General features: G+C 31.1%; 2 protein-coding genes across 3 annotated transcripts in view; one reads left to right on the top strand and one right to left on the bottom strand.

Moving 5' to 3' along the window:
* The window catches only part of LOC129950124 (dual specificity protein phosphatase 13), a 28,158-nt gene extending 27,088 nt beyond the window's left edge, over positions 1–1,070 (top strand). For both annotated transcript variants that reach the window (XM_056061955.1, XM_056061954.1), the window contains one exon: positions 660–1,070. In XM_056061955.1, the coding sequence (XP_055917930.1) occupies positions 660–865 (206 nt within the window). In that variant the 3' untranslated portion in view covers positions 866–1,070. The remainder of the gene's footprint in view (positions 1–659) is intronic.
* A 4,353-nt stretch (positions 1,071–5,423) lies between these two features.
* LOC129950121 (uncharacterized) lies at positions 5,424–12,759 on the bottom strand. Its single transcript, XM_056061950.1, has 6 exons — positions 12,068–12,759; positions 9,826–9,982; positions 6,660–7,963; positions 6,269–6,596; positions 5,908–6,201; positions 5,424–5,831 (listed from the first exon to the last, which is right to left on the bottom strand). The coding sequence occupies exons 1-6, from the start codon at positions 12,199–12,201 to the stop codon at positions 5,583–5,585; spliced, it is 2,466 nt and encodes an 821-aa protein (XP_055917925.1). The 5' UTR covers positions 12,202–12,759; the 3' UTR covers positions 5,424–5,582.
* Between the last annotated feature and the right edge of the window lie 7,529 nt (positions 12,760–20,288).

Raw genomic sequence — 20,288 nt, forward strand, 5'->3', positions numbered from 1 at the left:
TTGAAAATGCAGTTAGATTTAAAAATATATTTTTAATTGACAGTTGTTTCACTAGAAATTTTTCAAAATTATTTTAACGAATAACACTACTACATTTATTTTACCACTCGATTATTTCAACAGAAAAATTTTAAAATTTAATTTTTGATTGCATGCTTTTTGAATTCTTTAAATTCATTTCAAAAAATTTCATTTGTTTATTTTTGATTCCATCAATCAGAAGTGTCAGTGTCTCTTTTTTAACTTAGTTGTTAATTTTTTAATTCTTTCATTCGAAAGTGAGAAATACTTCATTTTTCTTGGTTCAGACTTCATCCTTCTACTCGAAACTGCTCTTCTATAGTATTTGTTTAAGGCTTTAACTTGTTCTCCTAAGAAATGCTTAAAAAAGACTTAAGCTCTGGTTTAAACATACGAACTATTCGGAAGAGTGAAGCGCGATTTCATTCTTCATATTCATTTCAAAATATTTGATATTGTTTTAAATATTCTTATTCTGGAACACAGTCCTTAAAAATTAAGAAATTTTTCAGCAAGTCAAAATCTTATTCCACCAAATTTATTTAAGTATCTAAACCTTTATGTTTTTGACAATATCGATTCAAAATGCAATATTTTAAAAATTATTTCATTTTTTAATTTTTTTTTTAATATTTAAGGAAAAATTCTGGTCCACTGCTTAGTCGGAATGTCGCGCTCAGCTACCTGCGTATTGGCATACCTTATGATTTGTCGAAAGATGACAGCAGTTGAAGCGATACGAACAGTCCGTATGCGACGAGACATTCGTCCTAACGATGGTTTCCTACAACAGATCGCCGACTTAGACAACGAACTGAAACGCAAACGTCTATACCCCTACTAAATAAGGGCCTCGAGCATACACCATACAACATAATAATATATATTTTTTTGTATAAAAAGGATCAACGTGTCTACTAACAACAAAAATGAAAAACAAAAACAAAGAACAGCTAAATAATAACAAAAAGTTTATGTTAAACCACCAAAGTATAAATCTAATAATCTTTAAATGAAACGAAAAATAAAAACAAAAATATTAAAATTATACCTATACATAAAAAAAATAATAATATTATAAACAAAAACAATTTTTATTTGCGATTCAAAATAACAACAAAAATAAAAGAAACAACAAACTGATATACTGTATTAAGAACAGAAAATTATGTGTTTTTATTTTATATATTTATATAAATAAATTAAAAACAAAAGTCAAATATATAAAACAACAAGAAAACATTTATTATTTTTTTCTTTTGAAAGTAGTATCAGCTAAAAATAAATTGCATACAATTTTTTAAGTTTTATATTTTCTTTTTAAAGTTCTTATTTATTTTTTAAACAAATCAAAAAACAAAATCTGAATGAAAATAAGTAAACTAATATATTTAAACAAAAATAATGCATGTTATTTAAATAAACATAGAAGCATAAAATAAGCAAATTTAAATTCAATAGAAAAGTGCAATTGCAATATTATTATATACAAAAAGTGTACCTTTGATGTGATTATTTTGTTTAATTATTTGCATTAAACTAGAAAATAAGCAAAGTTTTAGTTTATTTTGATGCAACATTTGGGATTGTAATTTTTGTGTACTTTTGATTTTTTTCTTATAAATGAATGTATGTTGAAAATGAAGAAATGCATATAACTATAGCAGTAGGTATATAAACATGTGTATAAACAAGAAGCAACTAATCCCATTTGTTGGTTGTTCAAAATCGATGAGCTTGCTAATCCACCCTAGACTTTGACCTAGAATATTTTTATACTCCTCGACTTCTACCCTTTTTTAATTTGATAAAAACAAAATGTTATTTTTTATACAAAATTGTTACTCTAGCTGTGTCTAATTTATTGATTTTTGTTTTTAGAACTAAAATATTATGGTTTCTAAATTTCATTAAAAATGTTATACTCGTAGTGTCTCCATGTTTAAATTTCATCCTCATATTTAATTCGTATTTTTACAAAACAGAAATTTATATTTAAAACAAATGCTTTCCCTTTAAATTTTTGTAAAAGAAAAAGAAAAACAGAAACAAATACATAGATTGAATAAAAATACAATTTAGAAGATAAGTTATAGAAAACCTTTAATATTTAAGAGGGTTGTAACTTGCAATGAAAACAAAAACAAAAAACAAACAAATTATTGAAAATATATAAATTATTAACTTTTATAATCACAATACAAAAAAAAATGAAGTTCGTTTAGTTTTGGGTATTTTTACAAATAATCGCAAATGAGTGAGGAAATGAAAAGACTCTAACTTAGGCAACTGGAGAGTTTTTACTTGCATTCTTGAGGAATCCGTATTTTTCACAGTTTGTTGTGATCAAGGCTTGATTTGTCTTTTTAAAGCTAAGCTCTGTTTAGTAAAATGATTAGCTAATAATTTGTGATTAATTAGTCGGGAATTTGTTGTGACAATTTCTATGTTTTTTGTTATGTTGCTTGAGTCCTTTCAACTTAATAAGCCAGAAAACTATGTTTCTAACATACTGTCAACTAAACAAACCTGAAAACTCACTTATCTGGATGTTTTGTCCATAGTTATGAATTTGTCAGTTAATTTGTTCTATGTTTTTCTTACTTTTTTGCTAATTTGAAATTTGGTAAGAAATGGGCTTGTAAGTCCCATCAAACATTTTTGTCAAAAACGAAATTATATTCGAACTTCGTGGAAACAATAAGGTGTTTATTTGTAGTTTTTGTTCGCAAACTTGTAAGTCCTAACTGGAAAATTTTACTGGCTTATAACTTGTTGTTAATTAGTTGTGCTGAGTGTTTTCTACGTTTTTTTTAAATGAATGTTCTTACTGAGCTATGTTTACCTTAACAATGGAACCTTGTAAAATCAGTATAAACCCTATGTATTTAATGAGTTAAAATTAAACCTTCCTTTTTTATATTGAGCGAGAAACAATCCAATATAAGGTATGTTTGTTTTTGGGAGAGACTTTCGCAACTTTAAATGAATAATGTTAATGTATAAAAAAAGAAAACATGGAACGATCAAATTTTATTACACAAACTATTAAACCATAACTCATTCTAAATCAAAAGTTGTATTGATTTTCTGCAAATTAGCAAAAAAAAGACTTTAAAGAATAATACAAATTTGCACGACAAATTAATAGAAAATCATCCATTTTTGAACTTATAACTGAAAAGTAAATCTTAGATAATTACACACCTAATGTTTAGTTAAAACTATCAAAATATTTTCCAATATTGGCAGCAACTGACAACAACCTGTCGGTAATTGTCAGCCGTTTTCTGTACGACAGAAATTATCCAATCTTACTAATATTATAAATGCGAAAGTAACTCTGTCTGTCTGTTACTCGATCACGCCTAAACTACTGAACCAATTTGCATGAAATTTGGTATGGAGATATTTTGATACAGATTTAAATGAAATTTGGTAAGGAGATAGTTTGAGACTTAAGAAAGGACATAAGTTACTTTTGACCTCGGGGAAACAACGCATTTCCATTTGAAAAATTAGTTTCCCGGAAATCTGTCCGTTTTTACTCCTAAATTACAAAAGATTTGAATAACATTTGGATAATATTGGTGTTACAGGAAAAAAACGCATTTCCAACCCTTTTAAAATAAGTGGTAGAACATGTTAAACTTACCATACACGTATAAGGCATTCTTTCTAATGCTGTTTTGAAAGTGTTAATGAGGCGTTTGTCATTGTGCAGCATTCTTTGAATTTTAAAAACAGTATCAATCATAAATTCTTCAATGTTTTGGCACCTGCGGTCGAACTCACAATTTTCGTCAACCAATAAAGTTACAAGAATTTTGGCTGGTCATTTGTAGGCAATAAAGAACCAATCCTATGATAAATCTGTCCTTGAATTGTAAAAGTATAGGTGAAAATCCAGGCATAACAATAACCGAAAGATGTCATTTGGAAACACGAACTCTATTTTCTTATACGGCTCAAAAATCGCCGTGATTCATTGTTTATAAAAACAGATGTTTTAGAGGTTTTTCTGACTCGCCAAGTAATGGAAGTGAAACTTTACCACCAGAACAACACATGCCCGGAACTTCGTCTTTCCATCATTTTAGTGCTTCATAATGTGTGCACTTTTTATCCATCCGACCAATGAGAACTAATAGATGATTAATGTAATCAATCAAAGGGTCATAATCAAAAGCTGCGCATTGAAATGCATACCACGTATTTCGTGTAAAAGCAGTTTTTGTCATGGGACTCTGACGCAATTATTCATGCATGGCGCTTAGCCAGATAAACAAACAAATTATGTCGGACGTGGAGGGAGATATCGTAGAGTACGTTTCAGTAGACAACGTTATGGACACGGAGCAAGTAGCCAGCAAGAAACCTTGACGCACCAAAGTTATGTAATGATACATGGCTACAGATTACTCACCTAGGACGAAATATTATAAAAACTCTAATTAAGACTGGAATAGCAAAAGGAAAAAATGTTTTAATTACCCGCATTCCGATAAATTCAACAGATTTGACGTTTCAGTTTAAAAGATTGCTGTTTCCTCTGAAAGCAGCATTTGAAATAACATTAAATAAAGCTCAGGGGCAAACGCTGAAAGTTTGCACGTGTAAATTTGGAAAAAAATCTGCTTTTCCCATGGACAATTATGTGTCCATGTGAGACTCAAACCCACAAAATTTCTGGGCAAGGACGAAAAACGTCGTATATACAAATGTATTGCAGTAACCTATCTTCTTCTTAAAATGTATTAACCTAAACTATGACAATCACACTTAGCATGGCCTCATGGCATCTCGACACAATTCAAACACAAGTACAAAAAAATACAGCTCAGATTTTTTAATACTACTATCCAAAAAAACTATCTAATGCGGTAGAAGTTGCGGTAAAACCTAGTATTTGTATAAAATAAACAAACCGTGAAAACCAACAATTGATAGAAAATTGACAATCTTCACTTAACTGGATGCTTTTGGAAGTCGTTTGACAGTCCGGATAATATTGATCGGATATTTGTCAGATAATAATTTTATAATGCATACAAATGTTCTGAAAATTATTTGTTAGACTACATTTTTGAAAGCAATTGGAAGAATGTTTTTCATTGACAGTTCTGACACTATTGTAAGGATCTAAACTGAGCTTAAGTTGAAACTCATTTACTTTCATGATATTGCTTATTCTTTCCTTTTCCTATACTTTTACGAAAAAGGGTGTTTTGTAAACTACATAGTTATAATTAATGGAAATCCCAGCAGGATTTTTTTGTGAAGGTACTGTGAATTGTTGAAATAAAATCATCAAACTCTTTTTTGCATATTCATTTCAAGAATAGATTAGGTACTAATAGTGTTTTCAAAGATTCAAAACACTTTAAACAAAAAACAACATATTCAGTTTTTTTTTAACATTTAAAATTTACTAAACTTTAAACATTATACATCAAACATTTAACACAAAGCACATTTTTCATTGATTTGAATACACAAACAATAATAGAGAATTTCTAGAGATAACTTAACTACAGATTTTCTTCCTTCTTTTTTTCTAACTATACATTGGCACTGTCGAAATTACTCGCCGCCGAATTAATTTCTAATGACATTTGTGTTTGAACACCATCTTCACGGCGATTGCGGTAGGTCAGTGAGTTAGCACGAGCCTTACGTCCCATAAAATGTCGTTCCACCCATTTTAACATCGTGTAAACGGAATCGGTTGATGGTAATCTATGATCGGCTGCCGTTTTCACAATATCCGAAGAAGAAATTCTGAAAGTTCTTGCCATACCTTTTAGTGCCTAAAGGTGAAACAAAAATTTGAAAGCGGATAAGTTTTTGAGGATCTTAACCATAACAATTTTCTTGATTACTTACCACCATGGCATCTTCATCTGTCCAATCATCACCAACGTATATAATTTTAATACGTTCACTCCAATCGACACCAAATGATGTCCGAAGAATATAAATCGAAGCACGACCCTTGTTCCACTGTACTGGAGGACGAGCTTCAAGAGCACACTGTGATTCGGTAGCTTTGAAGCCGAACTTTTCTATCAACGTTCGAGCCTTCTCAATTATTGGAGGCCTAAGGTGAGCTGGTGTTTCTCGGTAATGGAAAGTTAGAAGGGCACCTTTGTTTTCAACCCAAGCTCCATCACGGCAAACCTATCCAATAAGAATATTTCCAGTTATTTTTTGAGATCAAAGAAAAGCCAAGAATTTGTATTGTTACCGAGTCTTGAAGTGACTTCAGAAGAAGGCTAACCTTCTCTTCAAATTCAATTGGCATAGGATGTACGAATTTACTTCCGTCTGGATGGAGAATTTCCAAACCATGGTTTCCGGCGTATGTGATTCCTTCAATGCCAACCATTTTCTTCACATTGTCCACACTTCTTCCCGAAATAATAGCAACATAAACTTCAGAATGGTTCGAAAGCTTGAAAAGGACATTCTTCAATTCTGGTGAAAGTGTAGCCAAATCTGGATGTGGTGCAATTGGAGCCAATGTACCATCATAATCCAGCAACAGTGCTAGTTTGTGGTTATAGCCGATGTACCTTTTTCAAAATAAAATTAAATTAATTTAGCTGGGACCTTACAGAAAAAGTAAATGTACTTACTTAAGAAGATAGTCATCGAAGTCATCAACAGAAACAGGTTGCATTGTAGTCTCACCAACATCATCAACATCAAACGATCCCATGGCCTTCAAAAAGCATCTCATCCAATGGCTCACATCGGTTTCAGCTTCCCGACTTCTCAGTCTACTCATTCGAAGAATTCTTTCATCTTCCGGCATGGTAAGTGCCCTATGAATCACCTCAGCTGCTTCATTCACCTCATATGGATTGCAGAGCAATGCCTCGTGCATCATTTCCCCAGCTCCAGCGAATGGTGATATCACAAGTACTCCAGGAAGTTGATTGATTTGACATGCGACGAATTCCTTAGCCACAAGGTTCATACCGTCTCGCAATGGTGTAACCAAGCAAATGGCAGCATCTCGATAGAGGGCAGCCAGCTCGTCTTGGGCAACATAGTCATAGATGTAACGAATTGGCGCCCAATTTGCTGTGGTAAATCGTCCATTGATGCGTCCGACTAACTGATCAACTTCTTCCTTTAACTCTCTATATTCCTTGACATCAGTTCTAGATGGGACGGAGATCTGGAGTAAGCTTACTTTCTCCTTGTGTTGTGGGTACTTTTCCAACAGAGCTTCAAAAGCCTTTAATCTATGGACAAGCCCCTTGGTGTAGTCCAATCGATCGACTCCCAATATGATTTGTTGCTTAGACGTCTTAAGGACCTTGGGGGCGTTTTTCGCCAACGAAGCGAAACGCTCAAAAGGAATTCCAATTGGCAGCGGACGTACACGCACAGTACGACCACCATGCTCGACCAAAAGATTGTTGCGATCAACACGACAACCCAAATTCCTTTGACAGCAATCGACGAAATTCAAACAATAATCCTGAATATGAAAACCAACCATGTCACAACCCAACATTCCCTGGAGGATTTCATCAGACCATGGCAACAAACGGAAGATATCCCATGGCGGGAATGGAATGTGCAAGAAGAATGCCAATCGGAAGGGTAACTTCTTTTCTTCGGCCTGCTCTCGTATCCAATTGGCAGCCAACATAAGATGATAATCGTGGACCCAGACTATCGGAGGATTTCCATTTCCGTTTCCGTTGCTGGTGGTATTGTTGTTTGATGATTTCAGTTTTAGACACTTTTCCAAAGCTTCAATGGTCTTGGCCGCGAAGTATTTATTGACCTTGACATAATTTCTCCAGTGATCTGCTCCAAATGTCGCACGACCCGGCATTGAGTGGAAAAGTGGCCAAAATGTGTTGTTGCAGCAACCATTGTAGTAGCTATTGAAAACAACTGGATCGATATTCACCGAAACAACCTAAAGATGAAAGAAATATTTGTTTTTAGTGAATCAGTGTTTTACAAATGGAAGTTGAAAATATTTTCATTTACATTTAAGGTAGTGTACACACTACACGAGTATATTTAGTACACGAAAATAAAAGAATAAACTGTTATACAGGTATTGGAAACTCAGTTTTGATAATTTTAAGTTTTAAAAATATCATATCAAAAATGTCTTTCTGTTAAAAATATTGTACTCAAAAGTTAACAAAAACTATTACGACAATCCCGTCAATTGTCTTTAAAATGTGTTTTAAGAAAAATATTCTGAGTAAATTTTCTTTCACTTTTGTTTCTGGTTCTGAAATTCAATATTTTTGTCCTCAAGACAAAAGCGATAAAACAAAACAATTGACGTAGTCAATAACAAATTTTCGGACACTGTAAAATGAAAAATATAGACATCTAGGGTTCAAAGTAATAAAACCCAAACAAGAAACTGATAGGAAACACCATAGACATAAAGTTTTCAATTTCAAAAAAATAAATAACATCCATGCAAAAAAAAATAGACACATTAATTAAAATTGATAAGAGATTTTGTTTTATTATATAAAAATAATATTTTTTTGTAAGACAAGTAATCTCATCTCTATCGTATCGGTTGACTTTTGAACTTAGTGACACTTTTGAGTCAACGTCGTTCGTTTGTCGTGGCTCGTCGACGTGGTTAGAGTTTTTATTTTATTGATTTAATTTGAAGGTCTATTATATTTTTTTCATTGATTTACAAGATTTGTAGATATGTGATGTGGAGTGTATATATATGCACTTGCACGTGTTTTAAATTGAGAGCTCAAAAACCTTGAGCTAAATATTATGAAATTACGTTTTATTGAATAAGTGTTTAAGTTTAGAATTATACTACGCAATTTTAGAATCAGAACTTAGAAATACGTTTGAGAAATTGATTTGAGAACAATTCTAAAAATATGCGTACATACAGTAGATGACCAATATCAGAAAATTTCGTAAGAACAACAAAGAGGTTTAATACTTAGAAAGATGTATTTATATTTTCTAATCCAGAATATTTAGGATAAGATCACTTGTACCGTTCCTGGAAAGACCCTAGCTCTGTAAGTATGTTATTTCTATATCACTAATGTGATATCGGTTCAACTCAGTTTGTTAAACCCTTAACGCAATCGCATGCATTCCGACCTATCAAAGGTTGCTGACGTGCTGATGGTTATGAAGTTGTAATGTTTATTTTTATATTAATAGTCCTTGATTAAAATTATAAATCAGTATCAATTTGAGCCGGATGTTTACTAAAATAATAAATACTAAAATACATTTTTCACTCTGTGAAGTAGTAATAATAATATAAAATCCCTTTTTTATTTGTTTTTGAAGATGAATACTAAACTGATAAACCCTAAGCATTTCAGCGATTTTCTATGATTATTGTTTTGATTTATTGAAAACTTTAGAAATTTCTCAGGCTATAGTATTCCCTTTATATGAAGAGAATTGCTTTTAAAATTTTAAAGGGAAAACTGTAATAAGCTCTGACAAAAACCCAACGAAAAATTGATAGTGTTTAAAAAAGTATCTCTATAAAATTGTTAATTATTATCAGTTTATTGAAATAAAATGATTCGGTTTTATGATTAGAAAAAGAAATCCGTAGAAATATTGCAAATCTTTCATTTTTTTTTTCTTTGAAATGTCAAATTTAAATAACCGCCAAGTATTTTAATAATTTTAACGAAACTTAACGAATCTCATCTAAATGAGTACCTAAGATCGCGGTAATGATTTGGTTTTATTTTTTTAAGTTTATTTTAATCAATAAGTCTGTAAATCTTTCTTCTATAAATATATACTCACTTGTTCTGACTTAAGTCCAGCAGTAGGTGTGTGATCATCAGGATTCGACTCAGGAATGGGTTCATTGGGGTCATCTAAGTGCATACCAGACCATCCAACCCAAAGACCCTTGCCCTTAATTACAACGGGGCAAACTGCAGTTACCAAACCACCAGCACTTCAATTATAAAAATTGTCATTTCATTTTTTTTATTTCAATTTAAATGTTTGATAAAAAAAAGTATCAGGCTTATGATGGAGATGCATATGAATTATAATAAGCAAGATGTCCACATATCAAAGACTCAACATGACCCGATATTTAGCTCTTTCAAAAAATAATTACTGAATTCTTAAAGCTATGTACACAAGATTGTCAAATCTTATACCTACGACATTGTAAGATAAGTCAGTGGTCTAAAAACAATTGCCAAAAAGCTGACAATAGCCAAATAATTATAAAATAATATACTACATTGTATATGAATAAATTGACAACAACTGTCAGATGTCATATAAAAATACATCTGACAGTTGTTGACATGTTCACATGATATTTTGGTACAATTTTTAACGACAGATCTTACGAGAATGCAAGAACTGATAAGTGCTCTCAAATATTAAAAAGAGTATTAGTTCAATTTCTTGACATTTGGAAGAAAAAGATTATAACTTGAGCTATCCATTGGATCGTTGACCGAAATTTCAGAGCATTATAATAAAACTGTCAATTATCACACTGAATATGGAAAATCGCCATCTCTGTATATTTCACATATTATTATGTCAATTTCATTCAAAACACAATATGGTAAACAATAAGTTTATTACATACTGATTTTGGTATGAGTAATAAAATTTATTTAAAAAAATAAACATATTTACAAGAATTACGAGCAAAGCAAAACAAAGTTGATGCGTCTATCAAAAAATAATCTTAAAACTTATTTGTATCTAGGCGACTACAACGTGGCAGACAAAATTTGTCAATATTAGTTTTTGTGTATTTTAATCATAACAATAAAAACATTTCAAATGCAATTATTATTATTATCAGTAGAAATGTTATAATTATTATGTTTGTCTAATAGAAAAGAAATATATGGAAGATTCACGACAATGCACTCAAAAAAACATGGCCGCAATTTTTAAAGATCTTTCTCTGTGGGCATTTACAATTTTTCTTTAGTTAGGTATTTTCTTATTGTTATGCAATGTACTAATGATTTAAAAATTGTAATCATTTGCTTATTAGTCAAATACTAATTCAATTTTTATCAGAAAATGTGCCTGAATATGAACACGCCTAAATGATAGTTCTTGGAAGAAAAAAATACAATCAAACGAACCTAAGGCACCAGTTATAGCTATCATTGAAATCGATCCGGAAAATTTTTTCAATTGATATTTGACTTTGTTTCCCTTTGATTAGAAATGAAAATTATATACCGATCGATAGCAAATCAGACAAAGAATTTGTTTGAATGAAAGAAATTTTTAATGAAAGCTACAAGCGGCCTGTCAAAAAAATGTTTGTTTTCAATGATGAAAACCAATGATAGCTATTACTGGTGCCTAAGCCTAAGAAAACGGATATATTTAATTTGAAATTTCAGACACTAGTAGTCATATTAATTTTGCAAATTACTAAAAGTTCATGTAGCTATTTTCTGGTTTAAACTTAAGTAAAATGTTAAAGATAAAAATATGCTAAAATTCTCTTAAATTACTTCAACATTTTACTAATCTGTTTGAAATTTTGCGCAATGGTTCTTATACAAAAAATTTACTATGAATCAACTTCTAAAAGGACTTAATTTTTTAATGTCCTTCTTCTTAGTCCATTAAGTTATTCCACTAACCGATGCACATAAAGTTAACAATAAACTTTTTCAATAGAAAGTCAAAGTTTCGTTAAAAATAATTTACACAAGTTTTTTGTACAACAGTGTAAATTTTTCAGTGTTTTTATTTAAAGTTGCTATAATAAAAACTGCATTAGGCCATGACCGTAGCTCGTGATACTCCTTGCCCTTGTTTATTAGAAGAAAATAGTTTTTGTATCTTATCACAACTCCGGGTGATCCCATAGTCTACTATAAGTTTTGTAAATATTTGTTTTTAAGTCTTGATACATAGTTAACTTATAAAAAGAATAAAGATAAAGTCATATTAATTATAAGATTAGCTGGCTAAGCTATAAAAATGTACAGTAGAGTCTTAAATAATGTAAAGAAAAAACACACTTTTTGATGATCCTTACCTGGCTTTCCTTTCGAGATCTTTCGTTTTCGGATTTCTTATAAGGACAAACGGCAGCCTATTGGAGACCACAATAAGACTTGCCTTTGAAGGAGTCTCGTTCGATGGGGTTATCACAATCTCTGGTTCAGTCATTTTATTATTTGTGTTTTTGATGTTGATGTTTTTATTATCTTCTTTTTTGAAAAAAGGATGAGATTTTTTAAAATTTGTTTTATTTAAAACTTTATTCAAACTTAAGCATCATGCATTAAGATTCACTGAAGTAAAAAAATATTAATTTGCTTTAAAGGCAAACAGTTCATGTACAGTAAAAAAAAATCTTGAAGATCACAAATTTCTTTCTTTTTTTTAAATTTATAATTTACACTTTAAATTTTCACTATAAAGTATTTTTCAGTTTTTTTGTTCTCTTTTAGTTATTATGTGTTGAAATCCTTTTTCTAAAAGATTTGATCCATCAGTCAGTACAGATGATTCGGAACTAATTTTATAATCAACAGGACCTAGACAAAAGACCTAATCACAACTATTTGCAAAAATATGAACTATATATTATAGACCCAATGTCAATCTTGAAATAATGTCTCAACTCTCAACACGACAACCGGTATATTGTGTAGGTATAATCTTCTGGAGATAGCCGGACTGATTGACGGACGACAGTGTTACTCTAGTCTTCCTATCAAATTCGTTTTATTCAGTGGCAGCTTAATATTTATACCTCAAAATAGCAATCGCAGTATAAGTTGGAAATCGCACACAATGCCATAAATGAAAGCATGAAATTATAGCTAGAGCTCCTCGGCGCGGCCTTATCACTAAATATCAGTCCCTAAATATTTTAATAAGCGTTTCTTATACTTGGGGTGCGGTGGTGAAGAATCTGTGAGACTGTGCTTATGTTTTTGTTTTATTTTTTAAAACAATAAATATTGATCATGTGCAAAGTCTATATATAATGTAATATATGTTACATATGGAGTTCTTATAAACAATAATATAAGAATTATTGTTATTATTGTTATACAAGAACCATAACACTATTTTTGATAATAAAACTTAAAGAAGTTCTAATCAGACTTTTGGTGTTATGTGACACGACCTTTCGTAAATACTCGAATCAATTAAGTTATCTGATTACAAATTCAAAGGATTTAACACTAAACATTGTATAGTTGTAAGAAAATTACATATTATTATTTATTAGGAGCTTTTGTAAATAGGTAATCCAACTACATCTGTTTGCATCTAAGATTAGATGAAATGAAAAAGTTGTAGCTAGGTGAATTTTATTTTTATTGCATAAGTATCAGATTTGTTTTAGATTGAAGTTCAACAATTAAAGGCATACAGGGTGCGCCCTCTGGATGTATCCTATTTCAACATTGAATAACTCCACTTTTTTGACAAATAAAGAAAATTTTGAAATGTCATTTACTATACCATTATGGCCACAAGTCATTACGCACTGAAAGAATACGCTGAAATTGTAGCGCTTTGCACGGAAAATTATCTTTTAAAATAAAAACTGTGCGGGCTTTCGTTAAAAGTCTCTCGAAAATGATTGACTAATTTCCCACTTATCGGAGGAGTTAAGGCCCAACTATAATAGGCATAAGCAAACATAAGCTTATGTCAAAAACCCAACGATAATTCACTTAAGTTTGCGAAATTACTGCTTAGCCATAATGCAATTTTGCTCACGTATCTAAATGTCGGATTTTACTTATGCGGCGAGCGACTGGGATCGCTCTTGCTTAAGTGTGCTTAAGTTAACGAAACTGAGAAAAATTGAACGAAACGGAGCTAGACTCCATTATGTTCACTCGTATTGAGATTGCTTGTATTCGCACGTTTACTTATGCGCGCATATGCTAGCTTATGCCTATTATAGTTGGGCCTTTAGTAATCAAAGTTTATGAAGTTGGTAGATCCACATGTTATTCATTAAACAGTTAATGTTTAAGCCAGGGTGTGCTCCAAACCCATCATTGTTTATTATTTATTCTAAGGTGGATATCGAAGAATTTAAACGCACTTTGTCTCTCCAGAATGCACACACATGGTATAAAAAACATCGTTTTTTAACAAGATGGCGGAGTTTCTTAAAACACCACATCCATTTTTAATGAAATCTGGAACATTTTCCACATTTCTTGTCAAAAAGATTTGAATTCATTTTTGCATTAAGTTCTGTTTGTTTTTGTTTGCAATTCGTTGTTTATAAATTATTATTGTGGCGCAACAGTCCATAAAAAACCTGGGCCTAGTGACTTACAGCTCTCAACCATTCCTGTGGGCGAGTAATGTTGTCAGAAATAGAAGGGACCTACAGTTTATATGCTGAATCCAAACGGCTAATTTGAGAAAGCAAAATTCATGACAAGAAATACTTTTGGAGGATTTGTCAGTTTTTCGCAAGAGGCAGTACCAGTGAAAAAAGTTAGGTGGCACATGCAGGGTTTGAACCCAAGACCCCTTGCATGACAGTCCAACGCAATAATCATCACGCTACGGGTATTTTTGTTTTAAAAACTTTAAATAATATTTTTTGTTTAAAATAAAATAAAATAAGATACAAGATATAATATGAGTAAAGTATGCATAATTATATTCAAATACTGAATATCTAATTTCGTTCTGAATTTTTGTGTCACCAGCTGATTGTGAAACGTCAAAATCAATGTCCATTATAGCAGTCATATGTCACAATAACTTTACTTCGTAGTTCTAGATTGTTATTGCGTCTATAGGTCAGGTTCAGGCAACATAAGGAACTTCATTTTGTTGTAAACTGCATTATTTTGAACGTAAATTTCGGCTAAAGCAACTAGTTACTTTTTTAAGTGTCATAAATATCAAACTCAAAACTTTACTACACTAACCTCCACCTTCAGTTTATTGTGCAAAAACTTCCAAAAATATATTATTGTCTACAAAACACTCATCAGGCAAGCTACAAGTCCATCATTTTTTTTATTTTGTATTGTAAAAAATATCACTAATCTCTTTTCGAATTTGACAAGAAACCCTTTTACACAAAAGATTATATGCAATTTTTCAGAAGTTAAATAGATCACAGAGTAATAAAGTTCAGCTATCAGTTAAATGAATAAATATGGATCAATTGTCATTTTGAATTAGACTTGACTTGATAGTTAGAGATTTTTCTTGACTAACTTTCCAAACCACATTACAATAAAATTGCTTCTATTGGAATTCAGTTTTTTGGCAGCTTGACTTACTTCTTTTTTTACTAATGTCATCTGAACCTTTCCATTGGGCAGGTTCAGCCAACATAAGGGACTTCATTTGCAGTCAATTTCAATTTTTGAACGTAAATTTTGACCAAGGCAACTAGTTAGTTTTTCAAACGACATGAATTTAAAATTCAGAACTTTACTTTGCAAATGTCTACTTTAAGTTTATAGTACAAAAAGTTCCAACAAAATTACTGTTAATACTCCTCAATCAAGCTACAAATCCATCACGATTTGTATTTTGTATTGTAGAGAAATATTACTTATTTTTCTTCCAATTTGACAAGGAGCCCTCTACACTAAAAATTGAATGAAATTGTGCAGAAAATAAATAATTCATGGAGTAATAAAGTTCAGCTTTCAGTTGAATTAAAAAACATCATCAATTGTCATTGTGACATGAGTTTACTTGACTTGATAGTTAGGAAGATTTTTCTTGACTAACTTTCCAGTCAACTTTCCATTAAAGTTGCCTTAATTGGAAGGTAATTTTTTAGCAGCTGGTCAATTAGATACTAGAAACTTGCCTTGCTTTCAAGTCCTTGTGTTGTCTGAACCTGCCCATTGTTTCAAATGAACATCTGATATTTGATATGCTTGATTTCAATTAGAAAATCCCAAGGATTATTTTCAATAATGTAAACTAAGCTGTAACTGGCCCCTTAATATCTTTCTTTTTGTTTAAAACTACAACACTTCTTGATGCTCATGCTAAAATGAATGGAGGCATTTCTTTTCAAAATAACTATTTTAGACTTTTTACTATTTTGTTCAATTCATTTCAAATTTTTCACTGCATCACATTTTGTAAGTTTTTATTACATGAACTTTTTTTGATATTTAATTTTAAAGCTTTTCTTCGTTCTTCGATCGTATCGGATCATTTAAAAAAACAAAACTTTGAATATTCATTTTTTAAATATTTACCATTCCAAGTCTCAATAAATGGTTCGAATCGATAAATATATGAAGAAAACTGAGATGGTTCACATTTTTTAAACATAATCGAAATCGCTCTTTTGTCCTGAGACAAAATCATTTTATTTGATTGATTTTTATATATTCAATACAAGACTTTAAAAGCTACATAAATGTGCGATTGCCGTATAATATTTTATTTCAACGCACTTCATTCCTCAAAATAAGACAACTGAAGACGTTGTCATTTCAGGGCGTATGAGCTTTTTTAAAAAAACAAAAAATAAACTTAATTTATCTTAAGTGGTAAGAGAGAGAATTCTATTAAACACAATGTTAGGAGTAGGACACTCAAAAATACCTTGAGTGACTATAGTTTTGTTTATTTATTGTATAAAGCAATTTGACATTTTTAAATCAAAGATAAAATAGATATCATGAGAAGAGAAAGTAAGTCAGAGGCTCTTAAGCTGCATTGACAGAGTCACAAAAATCAATTATAGTTAAAACTGGCTTTAGGTCTCTATCATAAGCCTTAATACCTTCTTTTTAAAACAAAATTTCTCCGAATTTATAAATTAACTATCTTTTCGTCATCTGTCAAAACTTCTCTGACTCCTTTTTTTGGTTTCTATTGAGCAAAAAAAATTGATTTATATTTGATATTTATCGATGGAATTACCCTTTCGAACAACACCCAGTTCCACCGACGAAAACTGAAAAACAAGGCAATGACAAAACAAATATAAACTCGATCAATTCTATCGTGTTCCATCCGTCTTTAAAAAAAATCAAATGTATTTGTTTTTGCTGAAATACGAATCTTTTGAAATTTACCAATAATTTCGGTGAAGCTTCTTGAAACTGTACCTAGCTTGTGAATCATTTTGAGTAAATATTCACTGTCCAACTGTGATGAAATGCGGTCCGTGTCTGATCTTCTTGTGGAGCCTACATTATCAGCTTTATACCGACGGACTTCTCTCACTATACTTGTTAGTTACATTGAATTATCAATGTTTTCAATAATACCAAGTCAATGAACTAGAAAAATATCTATTATTGTCATTATTTCTTAATCCAATAAATTGTATTGTTTTGTAAATACTATGCAGAAACACACTTTATACTTACTTGATGCTTTCGTTCTTAAAATAGGTTGTCCGGTAGAAGATGCCATTGCATTTAAATATTGTCGTTATCTTAAATAAATAAATATAAAATGTTCATAATGCGTTCAAAGTTAAAACGCAGATTTTATAGACCTGTTTTGAGAGACGAGCCTCTCATTTCGTAAACATTTTTTATCTCAAAAAACGAAGTAGGTAGAAAAATCGTATGTTTGAATTTCTATCTTTTCATGGCCAAATCTAAATGTACATAACAGTGTTTTTATTTAAACATAAAACAACATATTTATTTATGTAAATTATTTGTTGAAAATGCGTATTTTGTTTAGTTTAAAAAATCATAGTTTCAGACCTGAAAAAAATAACTTTGAGGAAGAAGAATTCTTCTTATCACAACGCAATGGAGAGTGTTTTGCTTTCTGGATTAATTCTGAATCTACCGGAATAAATTGGAACAAACCGATTTGTAAAGTGACGAAAAATGAAATATACTTCAATATAATCGAAGCTCAATCAAAACGTGAACAGAGAGTGCAAATTGTTTTAAAGGTGAAAAGCAGTTCACTACATATTTCAAGAATTTTAATCCACTTTAGGTAACTGAACCATAAAAATGTCCCACTTGAGTTGTAATAGGGATTTTCTAACACCTACAACCACGGATATACAATTCGCTTATAAAATTAATAGAGTTTTAAAGACATTAATTCTGAACGATAACGCATTTATTGTTTGTTTATTGTTATGAAATGTTTTGAAAACAATCATAAATCAACAATGGGGGAAGAAAGTTTTCTTACACTATGAAAAAGACTTTTTTTGGAGTGAATTTGGAGAAAGACCAACCATTCAAACTCAGATCATAAAGGGCCAAGCCAGTTATAGTTATCATTGGTTTTCATTATTGAAACCAATCATTGGAATTCGGCACTTCGTTTTTAGCTACCATAAAAAATGTCTGTCATTAAAAATAATTTCCTGATTAAAATACACCGAAAAACTTTTACTGACCGAAATCTTTATTGGAATTGTGAAATTGAAACACAAATCAGTGGAACGATTCGTTTCACTATTAAACATGAAAGTATCAGCTGTTCAGGAAAATGAATTTTCTTCCGAAAAATAGAAAATGCATATTTAGAGAAAAACAAATGCACAATTACACTTTTTTCCTCAAAACAATTCCTTGGGTGATTTCCGATCGATCAATATATAATTTTCATTTCTAATCAAAGGAAAACACCGTAAAATATCGATTCAAAAATGTTTCCGCATCGATTTCAATGATAGCTATAGGGCGCCAGTTAAGGGCCTTGCACATGAGAGCGAACAACGAATGGACGAACAAACGTGATTTTACACATTTTAAAAAGTCAATTTCAAACAAAAAAACATTTAAATTATAAGAAACCAATTGGCACTTATGTAAGAATAATAAAATTTGCATGTTGCTCCCTAAAATAAGAAAATTTTGTTAAAACAATTTGGTAGTAACGAATTGCACTGAGGTTTCTACGAACTGTCAAACTCTATTCGCGTTCCACATACCATCCACACTGCAACTAATAAATTGTTGGCGCGCAACATAACCTCAAAACCACTCTTGTTTTGTTTTTGGGTGAAAGATCATGGCTGAGTAAAATATGGAGAAAAGGGTACTTCAATTCGTCGCTGTCTGCGAATAGAAATAAGGCCCATGTGAAAGAAAAGTCAAAATATGCGAACATCCACAGTCGCAGTTCGTAGCTCATGTGCAAGATGCTTTATAGCTATCATTGGTTTTCATCATTGAAAACAAACATTGGAATTTTTTGACAGCTCGTTTATAGCTATCCTTAAAAATTTCGGTCATTGAAAAAGAATTCCTGATTGAAATCAACCGATCTAAATCGGCCCGAAAGCTATCATGGAATTGTTTGAAATCGAAACCCAAATCTGTGGAACGATTCGTTTCACTTTTTAACATAAAACCATCAGCTGTTCAGGAAAATGAATTTCCGGAAAATAGAAAAATATATTTTTAGAGAAAAATAAATACGTAATTATACTTTTTTTTCTTAACAAAAATTCTTTGTGTGATTTCCAATCGATCAGATTTCTAATCATATAATCATCTAATATCAATTTAAATTTTTTCCGGATCGATTTCAATGATAGCTATAATTGGACGCGGATTATTGACGTGGTAGTCAATGTCTCTTATAGAGAGAACTCTTCTTATAAGATTGTAAGCAGTATTTATGATAGTTTGTTTTGGGTGTTTAGAGTTAAAGTTAATGATCCTTCCTTATGAAGTTGGTTTTTGAAACCAATCCACTGATTGTATCAATATACGGTAGTCGGTTATTTTTTTCTTTTTCAACAGTGAATTGAAGCTTTTTATGAAGGTGGCTAATGTATTTTCTACGTCCTCTTCTTTTACAATCGCAAAAATGTCGTCTACATATTTTGTGAGAATTTTAGGTTTAGTTTTTAGTTTGTCCAGAGTATTGTCAAGAAGTTCTTCGAGCACGATGTCTGCTATAATCGGAGATGCAGGGTTTCCCATTAGCATTCCATCCCTTTGTTGGTATATTTTATTACCATTAACTAGGTAGTTGTTGTCAACTATAAAGGGTGTTTTTTTTGAGGTTAGGATTTTCATGCATGTTTACTAAAATGAACTTGCTCCAAAAATGTAGATTTTTTTATGGTAGTGTGTTCTTAAATTGTGTCCCACTTCTTACTTCTAAGTTCAAGTGCCAGTTGCAATTGAATGTTAGTTAAGAGGGAAACAACGTCAAAAGATACTAAAATTTCGACCTTGTCAATGTTATTCAAAATGTGTATCAAATATTTCGCCAATTTGTAACAAGATACTTTTGTCGATGAACATAATGGTCGAGGGGCAACTGAGTTGTATGAAGCCATT

Source organism: Eupeodes corollae, chromosome 3 (assembly GCF_945859685.1).
Source record: "Eupeodes corollae chromosome 3, idEupCoro1.1, whole genome shotgun sequence".
Lineage (NCBI taxonomy): Eukaryota > Metazoa > Arthropoda > Insecta > Diptera > Syrphidae > Eupeodes > Eupeodes corollae.